Raw genomic sequence first — 23,974 nt, 5'->3', positions numbered from 1 at the left:
GCTCACGCGTAAGATAAAGCAGAATGAAAGAAACCCCAAACCCCATAAACCACCGGGCAACAAAGTTCGACTTAGCAGTATAAAACCTACTGACCACAGAAGCGGCACTTGCACTAAGCAACACTACTCTGCAAGCAGCTATACCCAACTAGCACCTTGACCAGAACAATTCTACAAGTTAACAAGCGGAGCCTAGCTCTCACATCTGACTACCCAACTCAACCGACGGTGTCTTGGGACAACGGAACATAGCCACTACTGCGAAGCGTCGAAAGGTGCAGGGAAGTATCACCGAACAGGAGAGGATTAATAATAGAGGATGGTGTGCTGTGCAAGGATTGCCGCTAGATGTAACAACAATAGAGAAATTATCTGAAACGGCGTTTTTAGGAAGGAAACAGTAAAGAAATCATCCTTGCTTGTCCGGAAAGTCGAACAGAGTTTTCATTAGGAGAGATCTCAGAGGAAGCTTCATCGCGACGCCTCCAGATAAGATAATGACGCCCGCGGAAGTCACTGTCGACGGCAATGCCATGACGCCAGCTAGTTTTTGGAGGGTGTTGGGCTGGGAGTCTGGTCGATCGTTCCCGTGTCACCCGAGCGGATGACGTGGGCTCTTTTAGAAAAGTTTCCCAGTGATAGTCTATATAACGCATTAACGCTGCAAATTCCATCAGCAGCCAGCAGCTGAGTTGTAGTGCTCCACATCCCCTCAGACATGGAAAAAATGCAGCATGGCAATGAAAAAAGTTGTCCAACCAGCCCACCCGTACCAAGATCATCCCAGAGCTACACTGAGGACCTCGTAGAAACACTACCAACGAGGGAAGGATGGTCCACCCCGCTCATTCTCTACAAGAACTGCTGGCTTAGATCACACATGCTGAATAACTTCATGCGTGTCCAGGACAACTTCAAGCCTCGCAGCAACGACGTTATCCTGGCTACGCACCCAAAATGTGGCACCACTTGGCTGAAGGCCCTTTCCTTCGCCATCACCAACCGCTCCCGCTACACTTCTGCAGACCACCCGTTGCTCAAGCAGAACCCGCAAAGGCTTGTGCCAACTATAGGAGCCCAGGGAGGAGATCTCGACGACATCGAAAGACTTCCCTCTCCCAGGCTTCTTGCTACCCACCTGCCACTCTCACTGCTCCCACCCACTGTTTCCACCAATGGCTGCCGGATCGTGTACCTTTGCCGGGAGCCCAAGGATGCCTTTATCTCAAGGTGGCACTTTGACAATAGGATGACCAAAGGGGATCCTATAAATCTTGATGAAGCATTCACCATGTTTTCTGAGGGATGCTCACCTTTCGGTCCTTTTTGGGATCACTACCTCCAGTACTGGAATGAAAGCTTGGAGAGACCTCATGAGGTTCTTTTTCTGAAGTACGAAGATATTGTGTTTGATCCACTGAAGGTTGTCAGGAATCTCGCAAGCTTCCTGGGTGTCCCCTTCACTGACGAGGAGGAAAGCCGTGGAGTTGAAGAGGAGGTTGTGAGGTTATGCAGCTTTGAGGCACTCAGTAGCCAAGGTGTCAATCAGAAAGGTGGTGTTGAGCGTGCAGGAGGTAAGATCTTTATTGAGTATTCTTCACTATTTAGGAAAGGGAAGGTTGGAGATTGGGTTAACCACATGAGCACGGAGATGGGAGAAAAAATAGACCTCCTTGTAGAGGAGAAGTTCAAAGGATCTGGTCTCAAGTTCTGATATGTGTTTGTTAGATATGTTGTCATTTGTTTAATCTACACTACACTGTATTGTATGCAAGTCTATTGCACTTGTCATGTCCAATGTACCAGCAGTGAAATGAAAATAAAGAAGACAAGATTATATAAGGTGAACATGCCGTTCTGAATTGTTAATTGTTCTAAAATACATCTGTGCCCAATTTAATGTACAGTATTTGAGTTTATTTGATATTTACCGATATAAGATGTACTAAACAACGGAAATTACTATAGAATATGAATGTACATTAAAACATATATTTAATGTACAGTATTTGAGTTTATTTTATATTTACCGACATAAGATGTACTAAACAACTAAACTATTGTACTATCGGTTCCAAACCTTTCACTATCGAATTTGTAACCGACAGAAGCTACACTCTGTCGGGCCAAAGCGGATCCCTATGGGGAAACTAGGACGAAGAATATTTTACCATACCTGTCTCCGTTAGACTCGAAGAAGATATGATTTCTACTATTTATATCCTCACAAGAGACGAAATCTCTTTATCTCTATCACCTAATGTGGAAATTCCCTGTAAAAAGTTAGAGATCGAGTGCTATTGACATCCCTAGAGCCTTGGTAGTGGGTTGTTATCGCTGTCTTGGACATGCAGCTGCAGAGCCGTGCCCGCCCACGCACCCGTCAATGCTGCCCACGTGCCATGGACAACCTCACCGATGCCCATATCCCACCGATGCCGTGTGCGCTCCGTCGCTGCAGGCGCTCGACTGCCAGTGTAGTAGGGACTCGTGAGGGGACGCTCTTCCCTTCCCGTCGTGCTGCACCGAGTCAAGAGAGAGATAAGAGATAAGATAGAGACTCATGGAGAAGAGATAAGTGAGAGTGCGTGCTTGGTGAGAGGAGTGAGAAAAAATCTGGAGCTAGAGGGGGACCGGACGTGAGGGCACGAGACAAAACTAGAGTGAATTAAAAATTCAAATCCGATCAAAACCAACAAGGTAACGGTCACTGCCAGTTTTGTAGACATACCGGCAATCATAACTCCTATGAACCGGCAGTAATAGGGTTTCATACGAATTGGCAGTGATAATTGTATCAGTGTTAGTTTTTCTTCTATGATTCCGGTAGTTATAGGTGACAAATATAACTATTTCTCTTGTAGTGAAAGCTAGACGTTAAGCTATCTAATTGATATGTTTGTTAGTATCAATCTGACAAAAGATGGACATTTTACTCAACTTACACCGATACTGTAGTTGGCTGTGTACCTGATCCGTTTGCAGAATCACTATGCTAGTTTAATCACATATCAAATGAAGAATCTACACGTGTATCTGTGCCATGTTGTAATGATACTGCTGAGGTAAACATGGCCAAATGGGCCGTTCGTGCCGGCCCGGCACGGGCCCGACTCGGCACGGCCCGGCTACGGCACGGCCCAAACGGCCCATCTACAGTAACGGGCCGTGCCGTGCCGGCCCGCGTGCCTTCCCCTCGGCCCACAGCACAGCCCGTCGGTGACCGTGCCGTGCCGGGCCGGCCCGGGCACGATTTCGGCCCGACGGCCCGGTCGGCCCGACGGGCCGAAATAGATAAAAAAAATATTAAAAAAATAAAAAATACATAAAAAATATATAGAAAATAGATAAAAATATAAAAAATAGATTAAAAATATTTAAAAATAGCTAAAAAATTAAAAATATAAATAAAAAAATAGAAAATAGTGCCGGGCCGGACCGTGCCGGGCCGTGCCGGCCTGGGTTGGGCCGTGCTCGTGCCGACCCGACTTGACCGGGCCGTGCCGTGCCGGCCTGTCGTGCCGCGCGCTCGGCCCAGGCACGGCCCATGGCGTCGTGCCGTGCCGGCCCGGCCCGTCGGTAATCGGGCTGTGCCGTGCCTGGGCCGTGCCTACAGTGCCGTGCCTCGGACCGGCCCAGTAGGCACGGCCCATTTGGACATCTTTATGCTGAGGTATAAGACACTTCCACATGTGTTATTCATCACCCATGGTGTATAATATTATCCTACACACTACATGCATCCAGGGTACACAAATGCGATGGAGCACCAAAAACTGGAACCCAGAAAATTCTTTGAAAACCGTGAATATCGGTACAAATTCGGTGAAGTTCAGTAGAAACATAACAAATTTTGTCAAATTTTTTATTTTTTAATTTTGAATTTGAATCAAACCGAAATACGGTCACATACTGAATGCGGTGCAGATCGAATTGGTCGAAAACCATAATTTTTGAGCAATTTTCAATGAATTTGTTAACCCTGCATGCAATACTCAACTGACCCAGCCGGCTTCTCACCTTATACGCATCCACCTCTCACATGTCTCTCCACCTCCCATATTTCTCCAACCCAACAATGAATTGACCCAACTAGCTTCCGCTCAATCCCCCTAGCCCACCCTACCCACCGACCTCTGCCCTTAGGCCCAAGAGCCTGTACATCCAGCTCCACTCTCGATTCCACACATCCTACAACTTCACAACACATAGTTTTCTAGCACACAGCTCTAGATATTATGATTTTAACGCTGACTACAACCATTTAGACATACACATCCGAATAAAACCTATCTTCTCACCCAGAAACAGACAACTGCATCTCTCTCTAACCTAGAATGCGTAAGATTACTCCACCTTGTTAGGAGGAGTTGCTCGCAGCGTGGAGAGACCTAGAGCAGATGGCCAGAGAAAGCGACCAGTGACGAGAATATTTCTATGATCGCCTCAGCCGAGCTTTTACACCCTTCGATTCAGTTCTGCAGTCCACCGATGTTCAGGTTCACCCAACATCTAGAGACACCGTGATTGGTCACGTCAACTGGTTTTTGGCGGCCTCTTAGGAGGCGAGTGGCCTTGAGCCTTGAGGAAAAGCTACACATGATGGTGGGCGACCACTTGCTGGATGACAGAGCCACCGGCGTTTGTGTTGCCCTAACCTACATCCACGATTCTGGATACATACCTCATCCCTGCAGTCTCCGAAGGCTTTGTCAGCACCCTGAAGACCACAGAGGAGCTCCATGAATTTGTAGACTCATATCTGTCTGCTACCTTCTTTGGTGTGTCCGGTTCAATCCACTGCCGTATGTTTTCGGGTCTCGCATGTACTGAATAGACTACTTAGAACTAGCCCCCGGAGGCTGCCCGGGTGGTCGCTTTGTAATGGAAGGACTAGTCTTCATGTAAATTTTTCCTGTGTTCGAGTGGCAAGTAGGTTTAGGGTGCTCGCTAGCAAGGTTTCTGGCGCTTAGGATGTCCCTTAGCACGACGAGCCGTTCGGGGCCGACCAGCGCTCGACTCGATCTAGGACTTGTGGCCTCATGGACGTCATCCCTTAAATGTCCATACCTTCGACACTGTGCGAGTAGCAATTCTGACTCCCACCCTAACAATATGATCAATCAACTAGAACAAAACCTATACGCTGCACATAAACAAACTACAGATAGTAAAAGCTCGAGACCCCAACCGTTTGGTCGGCTGGAAAATTGCCGACCACGCGGTCAAGCCTACGAATCAGAAGAACTTACCATTTTGTGAGACCATTCATACTCGGGTTATCCTGCAAAATAGAGTCTGTTTTTGAATTTAAAAAACTTACAAGCCATGTTCCACGCTCACTCGAAAGGTCCTGCAAAATAGAAAAACAGGCTTATCTTCGAGCAGCCTTACACATAGAACTTGTGTTCCGCGAGTTTGTGTAATTTGTGGTCGGCCTCTGGCCAAGTCGACCATGCTGGTCAGGAAAAATAGACCACTTTGTATGAGCCCTCCCCCTTGAGGAAGAGCCTATTACGACCTGCTGTAATCTTGATCTCGTCCGAGGTCGAGGTCGCCTACGACTACTGTCCGCTTCTGCACCCTGTTGTTGCGGTAGCACCTGAGGCTTTGCTGGTATCAGGCTGCTCAAATTTTGAGCACATTTGCAGGACTCTTTGCTCGGGTTTGTATTGTCCTCTCATCACACCTCCTGGTCGTCGTATGAGTAGTTGGTCATACGAGGTGACGTCCATTCTCCGACTGGCGAATTGAGTTCCGTTTATTCGTAATTATGCGGTTTGGATGGCCAAATCGCACTATCACTGCTCGTGTAAACTTAATTGCTGTTGTGATGGTGAATTTCCTGACAAGGTTGGCCTTGATCCTCTTAGTGAATTTGCCTACTGCCACGAACAGGAATTCAAGACCTCCGAGGGATTTTAGGAAACGGTCTCATGATAACAAGCCACTAGTTAGTGAAAGAACGAGAGAGTTATATTGTTTTTCTGTGCTTGGGCTGGTAGTTAGGTATGTCGGCAATGGTTCTGACATGACCCGCACCGTTTCACCAGCTCACAAGCATCCTGGAGGGCTGTGGCCCAATAGAATTCTTATCGGAATGTTTTCCAGATCAGAGTGCGGTATGAAGCGCGGCCACCACATATGCCTCCGAGGATGTTGAGGAATGCTATGCTCCCCCCTTCTTAAGTGATGTATTTTAGTAAAATGCCATTGCTCCTTTGGTGATAGAGGCGTCCCTTTACCCATGAGTATTTGTGGTCTTGCCACATGACCCTTTCTACTGACACATCATCGTTAGAGGCTGCTTGATTCTGAAGGTAGTCCAAGATCTGATCCATCTAGGTCATACCCAAATCGAGTAAGATGACCACATGATGGCCACCCAAAGTCGACGGCACCGAAGGAGGCATTGTCTCCAAAGGTGTTGCCTCTAGTGCTCTATTTCTTAGTGGAGAATCCCTTCCACGTTGGCCCGAGACCACAGTAGGTGATCGTGTGAATCTTTTTTCGAAGACTTCGACCAGAGCAGGTGCGCAAGAAGAGGCTAGATGGGCTAGCTCATCTGCTAGGAAATTGTCCTTGCGAGGGATGTGCTAGACATCAAAATCGAAGAAGCGTCGTTGTAGCTTTCCCACTTTGGAGAGGTATGTCGCCATCGTCTGGTCTAAGCACAAGAACCCCTTGTGCAGATGCTGCTTGTATTCTAGATAAGAGACCCTCATACTCCGCAAAATTATTTGGTAGCCTAAAAATTTAATTGAAATATGTACCTATAGGTGTCGTTGGTGTATTGACATGCACAGCCTATTGACATGCGTGGTCTTGTGTCTGTTCATCTCTGGTCGCAAAAACCCTCACCGCTCGACGACCAATATCACTCCCATGACCTATGGGGGTAGCTGCAAAATAGGGCAATGACTTTTCAACTGGTAGAGGAGTAGTCAGTTGTAACACTCTGATTTTCAAATTTCTCGAATTTCTAAAATTTTCCAAGATTATTGAATAGCTTCACCAGTAGTATAGGTTTAAAACCGATTTTTTTAGTCAATCAATCAATATAGGTTATTATTTTGTGTGCATTGCATGCTGAGTTTTGTTAGGAGCCAGGTAAATGCATTAGAGTTCTTTTTCTTTTTCTTTCTCTTTGGTGTTTTGAGTGAAAAAGATTTTGAAAAGGTTTTTACAAAACTCAATAGTGAATAAGTTAAGGATCTTAATGGTTGGAATTCAAAATCCTTGAATTCATCATCTATTCAATCTTTTCTTATACCTGATCCTTCTCCAGTTCAATTCAAATATTATCTAAATCCTTGTTAAAAGTCAATCTTTCATCTTTCTCAAATTCTACTCAAATCCAAATTCAAATTCCTTATATACTCCTATTCTTGTTCAACCTTATTTTTTCGTTTCTCTTAAATTCACTCCAAACTCAATTCAAATTCAAATCCTATTCAAATTTCTCTGCAAAAATTTCTTTTTTGAACCCTAGATATACCTAAAGTATCTTTGAGCTCAATCTTGCTCAAGACCAAGTTGTAGGTCTCGTCAAGAGTTTCGATTTGAACCTATGGAAGTTCTCTTTTGGATAATGGAGCTAGGAGTTATGGCTCCCGAAATTAGTGTTGCGCAGATAAGTCCGAGTTCAAACAGTTTATCTTGTGGTTCATTTTTGGAAATCAAGATGTCATTTTGAGAAGTTCCAATGAATACCAAAGTTGTAAATCTTTTTGAGTACTATAATTTAGAGTCAAGAAACATCCAATTTGTACTCCGGACAATGGATATATCATACTTTGAATAGAGAGTTGAGAAAAAGGAAACCGTAACCGACTCGAACTCGAATCCGATTCGTGTTCGACTTGGACTCCACCTCAACCAACCGCCTCTAGCCCTATAAATATGAGTTGCACGCCCTCTCCCACCCCTATTCCATACCACCAAACTCCTATTCCGTCGCCACCGCCCGTGATGCGCTACCTCATCGTCTTCTCCGCGAATCCTCCCTCCTCGACCATCAAAGCAAGGTGAGGACCTCTTCTTCTCCTCCCTTAATACTATTTTAGCATCATACTAAGTCCCTAGCCAAGCCCTAGCCTCGGCCAAAGCCCGATCTACGCCGCCATGGTTGTCTCCGTCGTAGACAGCCGCGCTGTAGCCAATTGGCATCAACGTTCCAGACCAACCAATGGTCAAATCACCAAGCCCTTTCACCGGTGCATGTCCCATGATGTTCCCCACGCCCTCACCAACCAGGTCAGCTAGTAGAGCAGCCAAACCACTGTAATCAAGGTTGACATACCTGTTGTCCGGTTTCTGGACGCGTTCTGCGCATGCACCGGATTTGCATACGCATTCCCTGTCAATCCAAAGGCCGTATGGATGCACCAACCACATCACGGCGTGTCCCATCAAGTCTTCTACGTGACCCTATGAGCCCATCCATGTTTGTGCAGCGACAGGACCAGAACACCATTGCCAACCACAGCACTTCGCAACCATCACTCGTCTCATCTTTGCCGATCGTTCTTCCTCTCATTGGATGATCTACCCAAAAATATGCCATAGCATTGTATTCCCGGGATATAGGAACATCTTTGTTTAAACGGTTTCTCAAATTTCGTAGCCAATCTCTTGGAACACGAGCATCTTCATTGCTGCATCTGTTCGCGGTCACCACCAAACCTAGCAGCAGTCATCGCTATTTTGCCGCTACCTTGGATGACCCCTTCCAAAACCAACCATACCGCTGAGTTATTTTTTCCACATTCTGCGCCATGCTTCCCTCGTTTCACTGAAACACCCCTGAAGCCCGACATCGATGTCTTTGGCCACGCGCCCGATCGCCATCTCCGATGAAACCCGAACCACCACTACTACATAGAGTCACCAGTAGTATCCTTAACCTAGAAGCGCAACCTGTGGCCTTTTTAATCCATCATAGGTGGTCGATACTAGATCTCAGTGTATCCCTTCTTTAATCCAAGATGGTACTTGCATAGCATGCTAAGTTAGTGCCACATCATTCTCCTTAGCCTAGTTAGCAAATTCTGGTCTGCCCTACACTTCTTGAATCTTGCGCAATAATGTTGTCAAGCCTGACACAGTGATTGTGCAACAAAGTCTTTCACATAGGAAGATAGTTCCGGAAAATCAGCATTTTCTTTTCAGTCTAATCCATCTCTCGAAAGCTATTCTCTTTTTATCTTAACTCCGATTTAGGTGATTCTTGCGTAAAAATATTTCCAAAATCTTACCTATCCAACCATAGTGTTTTTAAAGTGTTTTAATGATGTTTGGTATGTTGTTCTTAGTGTTTGCTTTGTGTTGTTTGTCGGTAGTTCTCGCGATTAGTCAATAACATTCCGGAGCAGTTCGAGGGACTTGAAGACCAAGATTTCGACAATACTGAGCAGCATTGGGTAAAAGGCAAGTGTCCTTGATCATCTTGAACCTATATTTTAAATGTTTTGTTTTACAAAATTGCATGCAGTGTCTGTTAATATGATGGGTAGTCACCTATGTTAGGGTTTACCTAGATCTTCCTTTACATTCCTTTACGCCTAAGTGGTAGTTGATATGAGTTTCTTGTGGAGAATTGCGTAGCCATGCTTTTGGGATGTTGGGAAGTATCATATACATGTTTAGTGGACATAAACAATGGTGATGACGAACTTGTTTTAGTAACATGAAACCCTAGGACTTGGGCAAAGAATGGGTTAGGGGTTGTTGGTTCTTGTGGTGGGCCTATGGATACGTTCCGAGTAGAGATGCTAGGTTTTGTCGGTTATTTCTCTGTTGGATAGTGTTTGCCCAAGTGTCACATATAAGGACCGGTTCGTGGAGCGACAACCCAAGAATTACCGTACCAATGACGAGGCTGATATGGGTAAGACTTAGCATATTGGTTAGACACCTGGCTGGTATGCATTGGAGTACTAGGACTTAATCAATGGAAAATGCTTCATATTGATCTCCTGGCAGTACACCACTGGCGTGTATTAAGTGTCTTGCAAACACGGCAACACGGAAATCACAACTCATGGGGAAAGCTAGACAACCTCTGCACATTGTAAAATCTGATATATCAGCCGTGCTCGCGATCATGAGAGACTTGGATCCTCACATGATTGAACTAGTTTTGGTTATGGTTTACAAGGTGGGTAGCCTTGGGTGTGGGATAAAGGTTGGATTAATTGGGCTAAATTCACTTAATAATTGCTCAATGCTTTTAAAGTTCAATTGTTTTCTTTACTCGCATTTATGTAAATAAACCCTTGTGTTAGTCTATTCTTGATATAAGCCTGTATATCATTATCTTTCCCACACTTGCTGAGCGCGTCATGTGCTCACACTTGCTATTTTCCCGATACCATGCGACATGTGTGCTGCTGCTCAGTGAGTGAAGATGTTGAAGACTATCAAGACGAGGTTGCGATGTTCTAGGTGCGTGTCTCCCGGTCGGTTGCCTGCAGTGTTGTTGGGCACCACAGCTTCTGTTCCGCTGCAGATATCTTCATAGAAGATAATATATGTCAATTGTTGTAAGAGTTAAATGTTTATTCTATAAAAGTATTATTTTTGTTACTTCACCTGTGACGTCCTTATGTGTATTGAATATTCTGGGCACACATAAGCCGTATCTAGTTCTGGCCGTTAAAACCCGGTGTGACATTAGTACAAAAGGAGAAAGGGACACCTGTTGTGGTCCTAGAGGGCTACCTGTAGCATCGAATATGCGAAAAATACCCGATTAGAGGGTGGTTAATGATTGCGGAAACAAAATTCAAAGATTAACCTACCCAAAACAAAACTCGATTTAAACTCGGTATTCCACTCGAAACATATTGTATATGCTCTAGTAAAAACGATGTACAGAAAGATCTGCTGGTTGGATTGCTTTCAATTTGGTCAGCGGAAACTAGATTCAAATACGAAACTAACCAAAAAAGTATCGAGTAAATCGGATATGTGGATCAAAAGTTATTCCTAGTCAAAACAGACTATGTCAACTTGTATCGAGTAGATCAAAACTTAGTCTAGTTGACAAAACATTACTCGAGAACAAACCAAATCCCCTCGATTTTTTCTCAGATCAAACACTAGATATTCTAGCAAGATTTTGGATGGATTAAACCAAGATGAAACTTCAAAGACACATGAAAGTACCTGAAAACCAAAACCTAGCATGTAGAATATAAAACAGAGAGAAAATTCCGAATCGACAACTCATCAACTTATGAAACTTGATTTTCATTGCATAGATGAGTTTACAAGATGCCTCTCTAAAGCATCCAATAAGGATTTTCACGAAAACCCAAAACAACTCCCTCTCGAGTTTCTCTATCTCTCTGCTATGTTGTGCTTCCTTGTTTTGTACTCTATTTTACTCTACCCAGTACAACAGACCTCTCTATTTATAGGGTAGCCACACACACAAACGTGACTAAATCGAACTATAACTCCCTGTTGTATTCAATCTGATCTCTATCCTCCTCTAATCACAAGAGGATAAACAACTTCCGCTAATTAAGCTAATTAGCCAACAACTCTTACATAATCATGTATGCACATATCCCATGCACACATGCATATACGTAACCAACTCAGAGTCTGTCTTCAACACTAACTCTTGTCTCAAGTCCGGCCACCACAAGACTCCCTCTTGCCTGCTCCGACTTGAACACGAGTTAGTCTTCACATCCTCTCATGATCAGATCACCTCCTCCTGCGTCCATTGCGAAGCCTTATTCCCATATGCATTGTTCTTTTAGCTCGAACATCCCGCATGACATCCTCGATCACCACGACCTCAATTCCTCTTAAACCTAGTCATCGAACCTCAGGTCCTCCCTGAACTTAGTTCGTCGATCTGTCATCGACCACGTTCGCCTTCGAGCAACATGTGCACATGAATCTAACAACAATCGAGTATGAGCACAAGTCCTTCCCGACTTGACTCAAGATCATTTCACACAACACTACCCAAACTTCAAGGAAAACCAACACGCTAACATAAGCATACCCAATTAATGATAATGTATTAAACCAACTGTGCTCTCCAAGCATATCTTAGCAACTCATGAACATCAACCAAATGTCATTATGCTAAATCAATTTGCTCTACCAATTTCATTAATCAAACCAATTTTTCATCACATGATCTCACAATCTCCCCCTTGATGAAAACATTGGCAACCTTTTAACAGACATGATTTGATTTTAAAATCAAGCGCAAAGTGAAATAAAAAGATAAAAAATCCTTTGAAGAATTTTTTTTCTCTCCCCCTTTGGTAATGATTTCATAAAAAATTAAAAAGAGAGAATTAAATCTTGTTATTTCAACATTTCAATGAGCATCAAAATTCATCCACATATATAACAAATACTCGACCAAGCCACGCTATAAAAAATACTTGCACCAACCCGTCTACACATGTAAAAATATAGTGTGAGCACAACTTATCAAGTATAATTCTTGATTTATTTATAAGGTATGGTCTCCCAATCTCAATCACTTGAATCCTCAAATTATATGCTATCAAAAACATGAATATCAAAAGTATGTCATTGTTTTGATTTAAAAAGACATATATCAATATGCTAATTTTGATGTCAAGAACTTCTCATATTCTTTTGCAAGGAATTATATGCACCATCAGCCTTATTGTATCCAACTATGCCAAGCCTATGTCAAAAAGACAATCAGAAGCTTAAGACAATGAATTTGGTCATACACGACTTTTTCCAAGTTCATATCAAAGTGCAATGATAAGCAGTCTCGAAAAAAGAAGTGCGACAGTGCATACTTCCTTGATCTTTTGTCTATCAACTATTATTCAGCACCTTTCCATTTCTTTGATTCTTTCACATATAGCATTTTTATCAAAGATCAAAATAATCAAGAGAGTTTAACCATGACAAAATTTGATTCAAGTTGTCATTTGATTTAAAAAGTCATGACAAAAACTACACAGTTACACATGTAGATATGAGAGTGCAAAAACTCATATGTAGCATAAGCACTGGCTTCAAAAGTCACATATGTATCAAATATGATGCTCACTATATTTCATTGTCTTCTTATTTTTATAAACTTCAACAAGTTCCAAAGATATAAGAACTTCCCCTCAAAACAATCCCATATGATGAATAACACCAAGTTCTCCTCTAAGAAAAGTAAAACGAGAAGAATTCAAAGGTTTTGTGAAAATGCCTGCCAATTGGTGTTCAGTATTCACACGGAGAAGTTCAATATTTCTTCAACATTGTCTCTAAGAAAATAAAATCTGATATCAATGTGTTTAGTCCGAGAATGTTGCACAAGATTTTTAGAAATACTTATAGTACTAGTGTTATCACAGAAAAGTGGAACACTCTCTAAATTAACCCCATAATCTTTAAGTATAGCAACTATCTAAAGAGTTTGTGAACAACAACTAGCAGCAGCTACATATTCGGATTCAGGAGTAGATTGTGCAACAGAGGACTATTTCCTAGATGACCATGCAACAAGAGAATTACCCAAGAAATAACATGTACCAGATGTACTATTTCTATCAATTCTACAACCTCCAAAACCAGCATCAGAAAAAGCCCTTAAACTAATATATGAAGAAGTAGAAAGCCAAATGCTAAAATTTTGAGTTCCATGAAGATACCTCAGAATCCGTTTGACAGCTTGTTGATGTGAAGCACGTGGGAAAGCTTGAAAGCGTGCACACAAGCATACAATAAATTGTATGTCTGGTCTTTAAAAGGTGAGATACAAAAGTGATCCAATCGTACTTCTATATTCTTTTTGATCAACTTGCTCACCATCTTCATCAGGATCAAGTGTCGTTGTTGCTCCAATAGGTGTCATGATCGGCTTGCTATTTTACATCTCAAAACATCGTAGCAGGTCTCGTGTATACTTACTTTGATGAACAAAAGTACCTTCTTTAGTTTGTTTGACCTGAAGTCACAAAAAGTACGTTAGTTCACCCATCATACTCATATCAATTTCCTTGCTCATTATTTCTGAAAACTGGGACACCATAGCATGAAAAGAACAACAAAAGATGATATCATCTACATAAGTCTGAACAAATAGTTGATCATTACTGTGCTTCAGCACAAACAATATCTTGTCCACTTTTTCCATTTCAAAACTCTTTTCAAGCAAGAAGGTTTTAAGCCTATCATACCACGCTCTAGGGGCTTGTTTTAAACCATACAAAGCTTTCGATAATTTGTATATATAATCTAGATATTTAGGATTTTCAAAATCAGGTGGTTGCTTAACATAAATCTCTTTATTTATGTAGCTATTCAGAAAAGTACTTTTGACATCCATTTGATATAATCTAAAGCCTTTAGATGCAGCAAAAGCTAAAAGAATTCTAATGGCTTCTAGTTTAGCAACCGGAGCAAAAGTTTCCTCAAAATCTAGCCCTTCTACCTATGTAAAACCTTGAGCTACAAATCTAGCTTTGTTTCTAACAACACCATCCTCACTTTGTTTATTTTTGAAAACCCATTTAGTACCGATAAGTGTATGACCCAGAGGAGGTGCGAAAAGCTTCCATATATTGTTGCGTTCAAAATTTTCAAGTTCCTCATGCATGGCATTGATCCAAGATTGGTCAGTTAATGCATGTGAAACATCTTTGGGTTCGAAAGAAGCAACAAAAGCTGAATGAGTACGAGAATTAGAATCAATAAACATGGACCGTATGACTCGCTCATGCAAATCTCCAATCATCTGATCAGGTGGATGACTCTGCTGAATGTGCAAAGGAGCTGTCACTCGAGAAGCAATCTCTTCTTCTCCTTCAATACGCACAGATGATGTAGTAGCTTGAGGATGTCCAATTGTAACTGAAGTGATCGAAGGTGTCAAGGGATCTACAGCTTGTTGTATCGTCGGAACTAAAATCCCATCCTCATCGACCTCATCATCATCCACAAAAATGCTTTCGAACTCCCCTTGAATATGTGTACTTGTATCTGCATCACTTGATCTAGTTCTATGACTAGTCTCATCAAAAGTAAACTCACAGGTTTCAACAATTTTGTTAGTCTCCAAAACAAGCACTCGATAGCCACGAATAAGTCTTCATATCCTCTCACGATCAGATCACTTCCTGTGTCCATCGCGAAGCCTTGTCCCCATATGCATTGTTCTCTCAGCTCGAATGTCCTGCATGACATCCTCGATCACCATGACCTCAGTTCCTCCTGAACCTAGTCGCCGAACCTCAGTTCCTCCCTGAACTTAGTTCGTCTATCCGTCATCGACCACGTTCACCTACGAGCAACACCTGCACATGAATCTAACAACAATCGAGTACGAGCACAAGTCCTTCCTAACTGACTCAAGATCAGTTCACGCAACACCACACAAACTCCAAGTAAAACCAATACGCTAACATAAGCATACCCAACTAATGATAACGCATCAAACCAACTATGCTATCCAAGCATATCTTAGCAACTTATGAACATCAACCAAATGTTATTATCCTAAATCACTTTGCTCTGCCAATTTCATCAATCAAACCAATTTTTCATCACATGATCTCACACTACCCCCGTTCCTAGTATCCGCGGGAAGTGGTCGTTCTTTCTATTAGAAACTTGAAGAGAGGAAGACCCTTTTTCCTATCCTGGAGATGACCCTGCCCAAAAGGCCGCAAGCCCGATTAGTTTCAGGTTACCCTCTTACATGTTTGGGGATACTGCCTGGCCGATGGCCCTGGATCATGTTGCAGATGTCATGTTGGCGAGGAGAAACAATATGCACAGGCCTACAGACGGTCTACTAGACAGTGATGTAGCCATTGGGGTAGGCTTCCCAGGGCGCACGGCCTGAAGCCTACCACCAGTACTCTAAACATGAGGGCCTCCTACACCCCTGATTGCACAGTCAGGCTCTTCTGGTTCATACCTAACAGTGAATACCTTGCGACAGTTGTTAGCTAAGAAGTATTCGCATGGTCTGCATATTCTATGCAGGTGTCATGGCCTCATAGTTGAGATGCTAATCACGGATTAGCGACATATCACGAGTGTGACCCGTTGAATGAACTGTCATGCAATCTTCCCGTTGATCCCCAGGGCCTTCGAACTCCAATTCGGTATCCCGTACCTGGAGCACACCAGACTCATCTGGGTCGTACCCCATGACGAATACCTCACGGTGACCGAGATACTCGGAACGGGATATTAGCGGTTACCATGGATCTGGCCATTGGTAGCCCAATCTAATCTCCAACACTTACCGAAACGTAGAAATGAGCTCCCCTACCTGGCATACGAATTATCGAGAGTTAGTCCCTGACAATGATTTAGGGGTGTACTGGTCGATGGGCGCGTGAACCATGCTTGCAATGTGCGTGTCTGTGTGATGAACTCAAGAACATAGAGGTTATATAGGTTCAGGCCTTTCAAAGGATAACAACTCTATGTCCTATGTATTTTTGTTATGAGTGTTTGTGAACTGGTTACAGATTAGTTCCCCTCAGCCCTCCTTCTCCTCCGTTCTCTCCCCCTTTATACACTAGACTAGAAAGAAGGAGAACTTACAAATGTGACCAAAAGCTTTAGACCCCTCCCCCACTAAACCTTCTACCCTTAGGCCATTATAACAGGTGATACTTGTACCCCTTTTGCCCTGATGATGTCGCCAAGCCTGTCCCATCCACCGGACACCTCCACACTTACCTCACCTCGGTCAGCAGGTCTGCCCTGTCTCATCATCGGTCTCGCACGCGCGCCTGTGAAGCAGCTTGACATGCTTGCGAGCTCGTCCCATAGCATTTAATGCTATGTGATGGGGCATGGCACCTCTGCGCCGGCCACAACCTGTCCATTAGGGAGGAGTGCCCAGGGAAGGAAAAAATACTTGAGTGAAAAGTATTTAATAAGAACAGACTGGTTTGGTGAGTACCTGTCCCGCGACCAATGAAGGATAGTCACAGGATCTCCTTATATAGAAGCATCCTGGTCACGAGGGCACAGACTGGTCGTGTGGTGGGGTCCTGGTCTAGGAAAGAATTTTCTATCAAATTGTATCGGCGGGTGTGAGCCTTTAGAATAGGGGACTCCCTATTTTATACACCGACAAAGCCTTCTGCAGCCTTTGCCTCAATTATCTTAGAGGGTGTTTGGTTGGATGTGCAATAATGAATGGTATGGAATGGAGTTAATTTGAATGGGATGAAATGTAATAAAATGGTTCAAGTAGGGTGTTTGGATTGGTATATGGAATGATGTAGTATTTTGTTTGGATGGTTGTATGAGATGATCCCAAATGATTTGATTCTATGATTGGTATGAGGTATGGGATGGAATATGGTAATTCCTCTTTCTTTTCTATTTTTTATTTTTTTAATTTTTAATTTTTTAGAATTTTAGTTTTGTTTGTTACCTTTTCTTTTTTTTTTCTCCTCTTTTCTTCCTTCCTGGCTTCCTCCCTATCCTCCTCTTTCCTTTTGTATTTGTGACTGCCTTCATAGCCAGCAATCGACCTAGCCCACATCAAGAGCAAAGATGAGTTCCAAGCGTGAGCAAAAGGAGACCATCGTAATCTCGCCTCTCAGAACTGCCGCATTCTCGTGGCCATCGCCATGGCTCTGAAGGCGTGCAGGCATGGCGAGTGGGGAGTAGGAGAGGCACGACGCGAGGGTGAGCGTGCACGTTCGCTCCTGCATCGCGTGTTCACTCGATTTTGTCACAGATCCGTTCAGAATCTAGGGCGAATATTCCTCAAAACTGGATCACTTCATGCAGAATGAAATGATTCCATTCAGTAAACTAAACATATGGATGAAGATCAATGCAGGATCATACCATTCCATCCATCCTTATTCCACAATAAAACACACCCTTAGAGAATTCACCCTTTCAGCTCTGGGAGCATGACCTCGTAGGCTTTACCATAAATGTCCTCGACGGGATTGTTGGCTGCAGCAACTTCCCCAAGGTATTCAAAATTACTAAAGAAAAGTTTAAACAGAGAATGAAATCGCAGAGAAGGTCTGAATTAGCAAAGTAGATTACCATAATAACAGAAATACACTGTATATTACCCGATGTAAATGCTGTATTAGCGAAAACATAACAGGATAAGGGAACTAAGAGATTCATGGCTACACTTGCTGAGACCTCTCGAGCCCTTTTGGATCCAGCACTTCTCCTGACATTTTGGATCCAATGAAACTACCAAACACGAAAACTAGTGTCCACCTCTCCCGTGCTTCCTTGCTGTACAAGGATTTTTACGGTCCTAGAAAGGGTTCCAAGAGATACCAAATTATAACTTGCACTGCTGCAGAAAACCTCATCAGTGTTAATTTATAACTGATATCAGTGTTGGTTCTTGAATTGAGACTCCACAACTGTCAGCTGTGGAACCAACATTGATATTACTATTAGTGTCGATTCATATTGTAAACCAACACTGAAAATATGTATCAGTGTCAGTTCACAATATAAACCGATGTGAACCGGTACTGATACACATTATCAGTATCAATTCATACTATGAACTAACACTGATAGTATTTTTTCAAAATTAAGTTTTCGGGACAAAAAGAAAAACCAAAATAATTTTTTTCGCACCCGACCATACAACTAGGCTAATCACAACCACAGCCACCCGTATTCACAAGTCCCGTGATGTTTTGCAATTATGCGTTTCGTGGGAGTCAAACCTATAACCTCCAACCTTGAACGAAGCCTCCTTGCCATCTCACTTATCACCGACTGCTGATAGCAATGAGATATTTTTTTCTTTTTGACCCTTGTTGTCTGAAACTTGTGTCAATTATTATGACATCTAAATGGCTTTAAATGAATAACTTATCAACTACACAGTTATAAATATCATCAAACGTTGTAATTTTTGTATTAACATGTTTTCCTTCCAATTTCATATGAAAATTTTATAAATTTTTTAATATCTCGGAGTCATACAAAGGATAATGTTCCCAGCTTCATCTGAACAATTTAATCATCTCACATATTTATTATTTCATCTTATAATTGCCACTATTAGAGATGGTCATTTATTTAACTTACATGGTTGTATCATTCTACTATTTTATCGAGAGCTTGAACTGTGCTATTTATAGTTAGCATGTTAATCATTATTTAGCGCTTAACCATTGCATACATTATCATTACATCATGTTATTGCTAGCTTGATCCTTTGACATTATAGTGCTAGGTGCTCCCCATGAGTGAACCATACGACAAAAGAATCGAGCTGGTAAGTTACATATGATAAAATTGGTTGTAAAGCCTATTTGGGAACCTAGATAACTTCAAATAAAAAAATTGTATCTACCAAATTATAGATCACGTCGAGAGTTATAATTTTTATATAAAAATTATCTTAATCCGACTTTGTATCAAAAATTATGAATTTTGAAAAACAGGTTGCAAAAAATTATCGGTGTAAGTTCTTGTGCTGAACATGAACCGACATGGATAAGAAGAGCAGTGTTAGTTCTTATGGTGAACCGGTACTGATAGTAACAATATCAATTCATGACGTGAACTGACACTGGTAAGCTATTATCAGTGTCGGCTCATGCTGGCCTCCATTATTGGAGGCGCGGGACAGCTGTGAACTGGCACTGATAGTATTATCAGTGTGGTTTAGTGTATATCGATACTGATGAGTATACTATCAGTGCGGTTTAGTGTATATCGATACTAATGAGTCAACAATGATAATTGTTTCTATGGTAACGTTGGAACGTAGAGGATACTATCAATATCCATTTAGTGTATATCACTGATGAGTCAACAATAATAGTTGTTTCTATGGTAGTGTTGGAAGGTAGATGCACTACAAGAAATTTGAATATCTATGATGACAGGGTATCGTCATGGTATAATGTATTTTTTTTGTCATAGAATAGAAATAGTGACGTATTGTTCGCGTCACTCTCTTCGTCATAGAATCTGCGTCATAGAATGTAATTAGTGACGAAGCCCGCAAAATCGTCATGGAACGGTTGACATTTTATGACGATTTATATGTCGTCATGAAGATAGTATATTCTATGACATTTTTATTTGTCATGTAATGTCTTAATAAATATCATTATTAGTGCATGTTTCGTCACTAAAAATTGCACAGCCACTGTCTGTCTGTGACAAAAAATGATATTGTCATGCAAAGCGTGATCGTTGTGACACAACAGTTCATCATGAAGTTTTGTGTATCGTCACTAAGGTGCAACATGCATTGATTGATTGTGACGAAACAATTAGTCATAATGCAATATCATCACAGATCCCTTGATATCGTCAGCAGCATACATTACAGAACAATAAGAATACTATCTCAACAAAGTCCCAGAATCTTTGAAAAAAGACATCACATGTCTAAGTTTTCTCAGCACAGCTGCAATATATAAGCATGTCAATAGAACCTCATTACATCAAGTCATAGAACCTCACAAAAATATATACAACATGTTTGCAGTCACCTCATTACATCAAGTCATAGAACCTCACAAAAATATATACAACACATGTTGCTTCACCACAGCTACAAAATATAAGCATATCTACATTGCCATGTATGCAGTCATCACGTACTTCAAAAGGTAACTTAATGTTCTATGAACCATGCATATTCGACAAGTACTTCAAAAGCAGCTACCTTGTACCATGTAGTACTAGAAAGAAGATTAACCTGAACCTATGTTTGAGGACTGGCTCATGAGGCGCAGAAGAATCTCATCAGTTCTCTGTTGCTTGCTTATGAGAAGTGTCATCTGGTCTTCATGCTTTTTGTTTGACTCCTTTGCTTCCTCAACTTGCTTCTTTAATCCCTCAATTTCTTCTTGCTGAGAACTAACAGTTACACGCAGCTCTTCCTCATTTCTACTAGCAATTTGTAACTGCAGCCTTTGTTCTTGGACTATTTCTTCAAGCTCTCTTATTCGTGCGGTAGATGAACTAGTGGCTGCTTGGCTTGAACCACCTGAATGAATACCCATGGTGACCAAAAACTTGCTCGATTTACTGAACTCAGACATGACATCTTTCACAATCTCATCTGCAGTTTTTGGTTCTTCACCTTCTTCTAGAGTTTGATCCCTTGCAGACTCCATGGCATCCTGGAATTGGTTGCAAAGGATAAGCAGATGCATGCAAGGTATTTTCTACAAGTACAAAATAAATTTCGGCTATATGGAAGTGCATGTAAAGATGGAAAGTGCTATCTGACAACTTAGATATGCCTTGCTGTGAATCTATCATCAGTAATCCTACATTTGATAGCTAAAACTCTAAATAAGAAAGAAAAACTTTATAGATATTGTAGCATGTTGTAGTGAGAACTCTGTACATATTATAGGTAAGAACACATAGGTACAATTGTAATTTTGGCAATTAGTATAGTTACAATTGCTTCCTGTGCAGCATCACTATAACCCTTTTTCTTGCTCTAGTGGGTTGCCTTGTAAAGATCAATTGAATCGGTTTCTTCCCCATTTTCTTGCTCCTTCTGCAATATATAAAAAAAAGTTTCAGAATTATAGTCCTAGATATACATTGTAATACAATGTTCCACAATTAGCTTACCAAGGAAAACCTTTGGGCAACATAACTCCGAGAACCTGTGGTTTGGTGAAGCTTGACTTTTTGTCGATTCTCTTTGTTCTTTTCAGATGTTTCCTACAAAGGATGAAAGCCCATGTAACAAACTATGAAATGTACAGATGTCATCAACTTTCATTCTTTCATACAGATGGGGCAACCATGGTCATTGGTTACAAGAAAAGCAAGTTCAAAAGGCATAATCTAAAGGCAATACAGCTGAACTTTGTCAAGAAATATGCAGCAACCCACAAGCATGCTGAAATTGATTTATCCTTCAATAAGGGAGCATAACACTTTTCCCTTTTTCGGTGAAATGAAAATATGTAACATAGCACTGAATTATGCCTTTTGCTTTTGTTGATTGAGATAGATTATCATGTGATATGTAAGTGACTATCTGGCATTATGTATGAATTCATATCACTGTGGAAAAGAAGAACACTAAAGAGGCCTGAACAATTGACTAGAAAGAAAGATAGCAGGAAATCTTTAAATTCATTAGAAGCATGATAACTATCAAACAATCATAAAAGATCAAGAAATACTCTATAAATATACTGTGGAAGGAAGAAAGCCATAAAGGATCGTGATTTGCGCCAACTCTTAACTCCTAAGTGTTACTGCCTTATAGGTTACTTTGTGCACCTACATCGATCCTACCTAATATGCACCTTCTAAAACTGATAGCTGTTCTTTCTTTTCAGGCAACAAAAGATTCTAAAGAACCAGAGAAAATAACATCTGAGGTGAACTACTTCTTATTCTAGATGTAGTACTTTTGTACTTTAGAGACCCAGACTTCAAAGGTTATAAATTTGTTGTATCTCATAATCAAACCATTCACATAAATATTGCACTGAACTAGATAGAGTTAACAGTTACTCTAGAAATATCGCTTGAGCTAATTGCAGTTTTGATTAGGCACTGGATGAAAACTAGTAGAAAAGATTCATAAATTAGAGATGCTCTGTCTAAGTTCATCTAAGAGCATTCTACTGGAAGAGGTTGACATGGAATATATAGTTTTCTTGTGAATGTTTAGATGTAATTCACAGATATCTATCCTCTTGTATTAACACACTTTGTAAAGCTTAATGACAATTCCACGCTATGGAAACTACTGTGAGGATGTTACATATAAGCTAAGAAAGATTGAAAAGGTTTTCTGCTATGTTAAAATTAAAATTTCAGTGTGTTCTCTTAAAAGCTATTCCTATTTTTTTTTTCTAATTTCTCAGGTATTGCGAGTGTTATGTTTCCTGCTACTTTCTAGTTTTTCTTTATGGACAAGTCTGAGTTTTATGGGAGAGTGGAAGTGAAAAAGGTGATGTGCATGTCCAATTGTGACGCTTGTGAAACAAACACTGTCAAAATTGGAGCTAGATAGTTATATACAGATTTCATCAACTTTCATTGTTTCATACCTTATGTTTCAGATCACTCCACTTGTGCACAAGCTTTGCCCAATCTTCATCAGTAAAACTTGGTGGTTTCTTTGAGAGCACTTCATTCTTCGGAACACCATTGAAATATTTCCTTTTCAGCCTATAGCGTTGTTGACGCACCCCACCCTTGAGCAGGTCAGAACATACCTTTTTTGTTGTGGTATCATCAACATCCATGTCAAAGCGTATCTATTGAAGTGAAATTTAGCAGAAAGTTAGTATACTTAAAATGCCACAATGGGTACCTATTGAAGTGAAATCATAGGACTCACAGCTAGATAGCTCATGTGATCTTTCAGGTGGTCTTTATCACTGTTCTTGTACTCCTTCCAATGTGGGTAGATAGTTATATTATCATGCACCACTATGCTAGACTCTGAAGCTAGCTTTGCTGCTTGCAATGGTTGCTCAGGTCGTTTCTTCCCTTCGACAAAAGACAGATGCATTTCACTACCCATAGATCTGGTAAGCTTGTTAAGCCCTCTCCCCCAAGTCGGGTTCCGCGGTTTCTTGGGCCTTGGTGGTGCAACTAAGGTCACATATGTAAATGGATCAAAAGTATGTCTGCAAGTTAGATAGTTGAATCAAAATAAGTTGCAATTCCGTACCTTCATCAATCATTCGATCCTCTTGAAATTGTCCAGCATTATCACTAGCTTGGTCAACATCCATGCTATAAGTTCCCTCACGTGTTGGTTCAAATGTAGAAGTTGGTTCAAGACCTTGCACCCTAGCTCCACTACTTTCTTCTGTAGCATGTGTGTTGGCTGATGGTAGAAGACCTTGCACCCTTCCTGCACTACTTTCTTCAGGCACAACAATGTTGGCTTGTGATGATGAGAGCTCTCCTACTCTAGCTGGACTGCTTTCTTCAGGAAGAGGTGTTTTGGCTAATGGTAGAAGACCTTGCACCCTTCCTGCAC

General features: G+C 41.5%; 1 protein-coding gene across 1 annotated transcript; it reads left to right on the top strand.

The window, feature by feature from the left end:
- Positions 1–668: 668 nt before the first annotated feature.
- LOC133900893 (cytosolic sulfotransferase 18-like) lies at positions 669–1,842 on the top strand. The gene has a single exon (XM_062342166.1). The coding sequence runs from the start codon at positions 719–721 to the stop codon at positions 1,712–1,714; it is 996 nt and encodes a 331-aa protein (XP_062198150.1). The 5' UTR covers positions 669–718; the 3' UTR covers positions 1,715–1,842.
- The last annotated feature ends 22,132 nt before the right edge of the window (positions 1,843–23,974 follow it).

Source organism: Phragmites australis, chromosome 19 (assembly GCF_958298935.1).
Source record: "Phragmites australis chromosome 19, lpPhrAust1.1, whole genome shotgun sequence".
Lineage (NCBI taxonomy): Eukaryota > Viridiplantae > Streptophyta > Magnoliopsida > Poales > Poaceae > Phragmites > Phragmites australis.
This window is presented reverse-complemented; position numbering and strand designations above follow the sequence as displayed.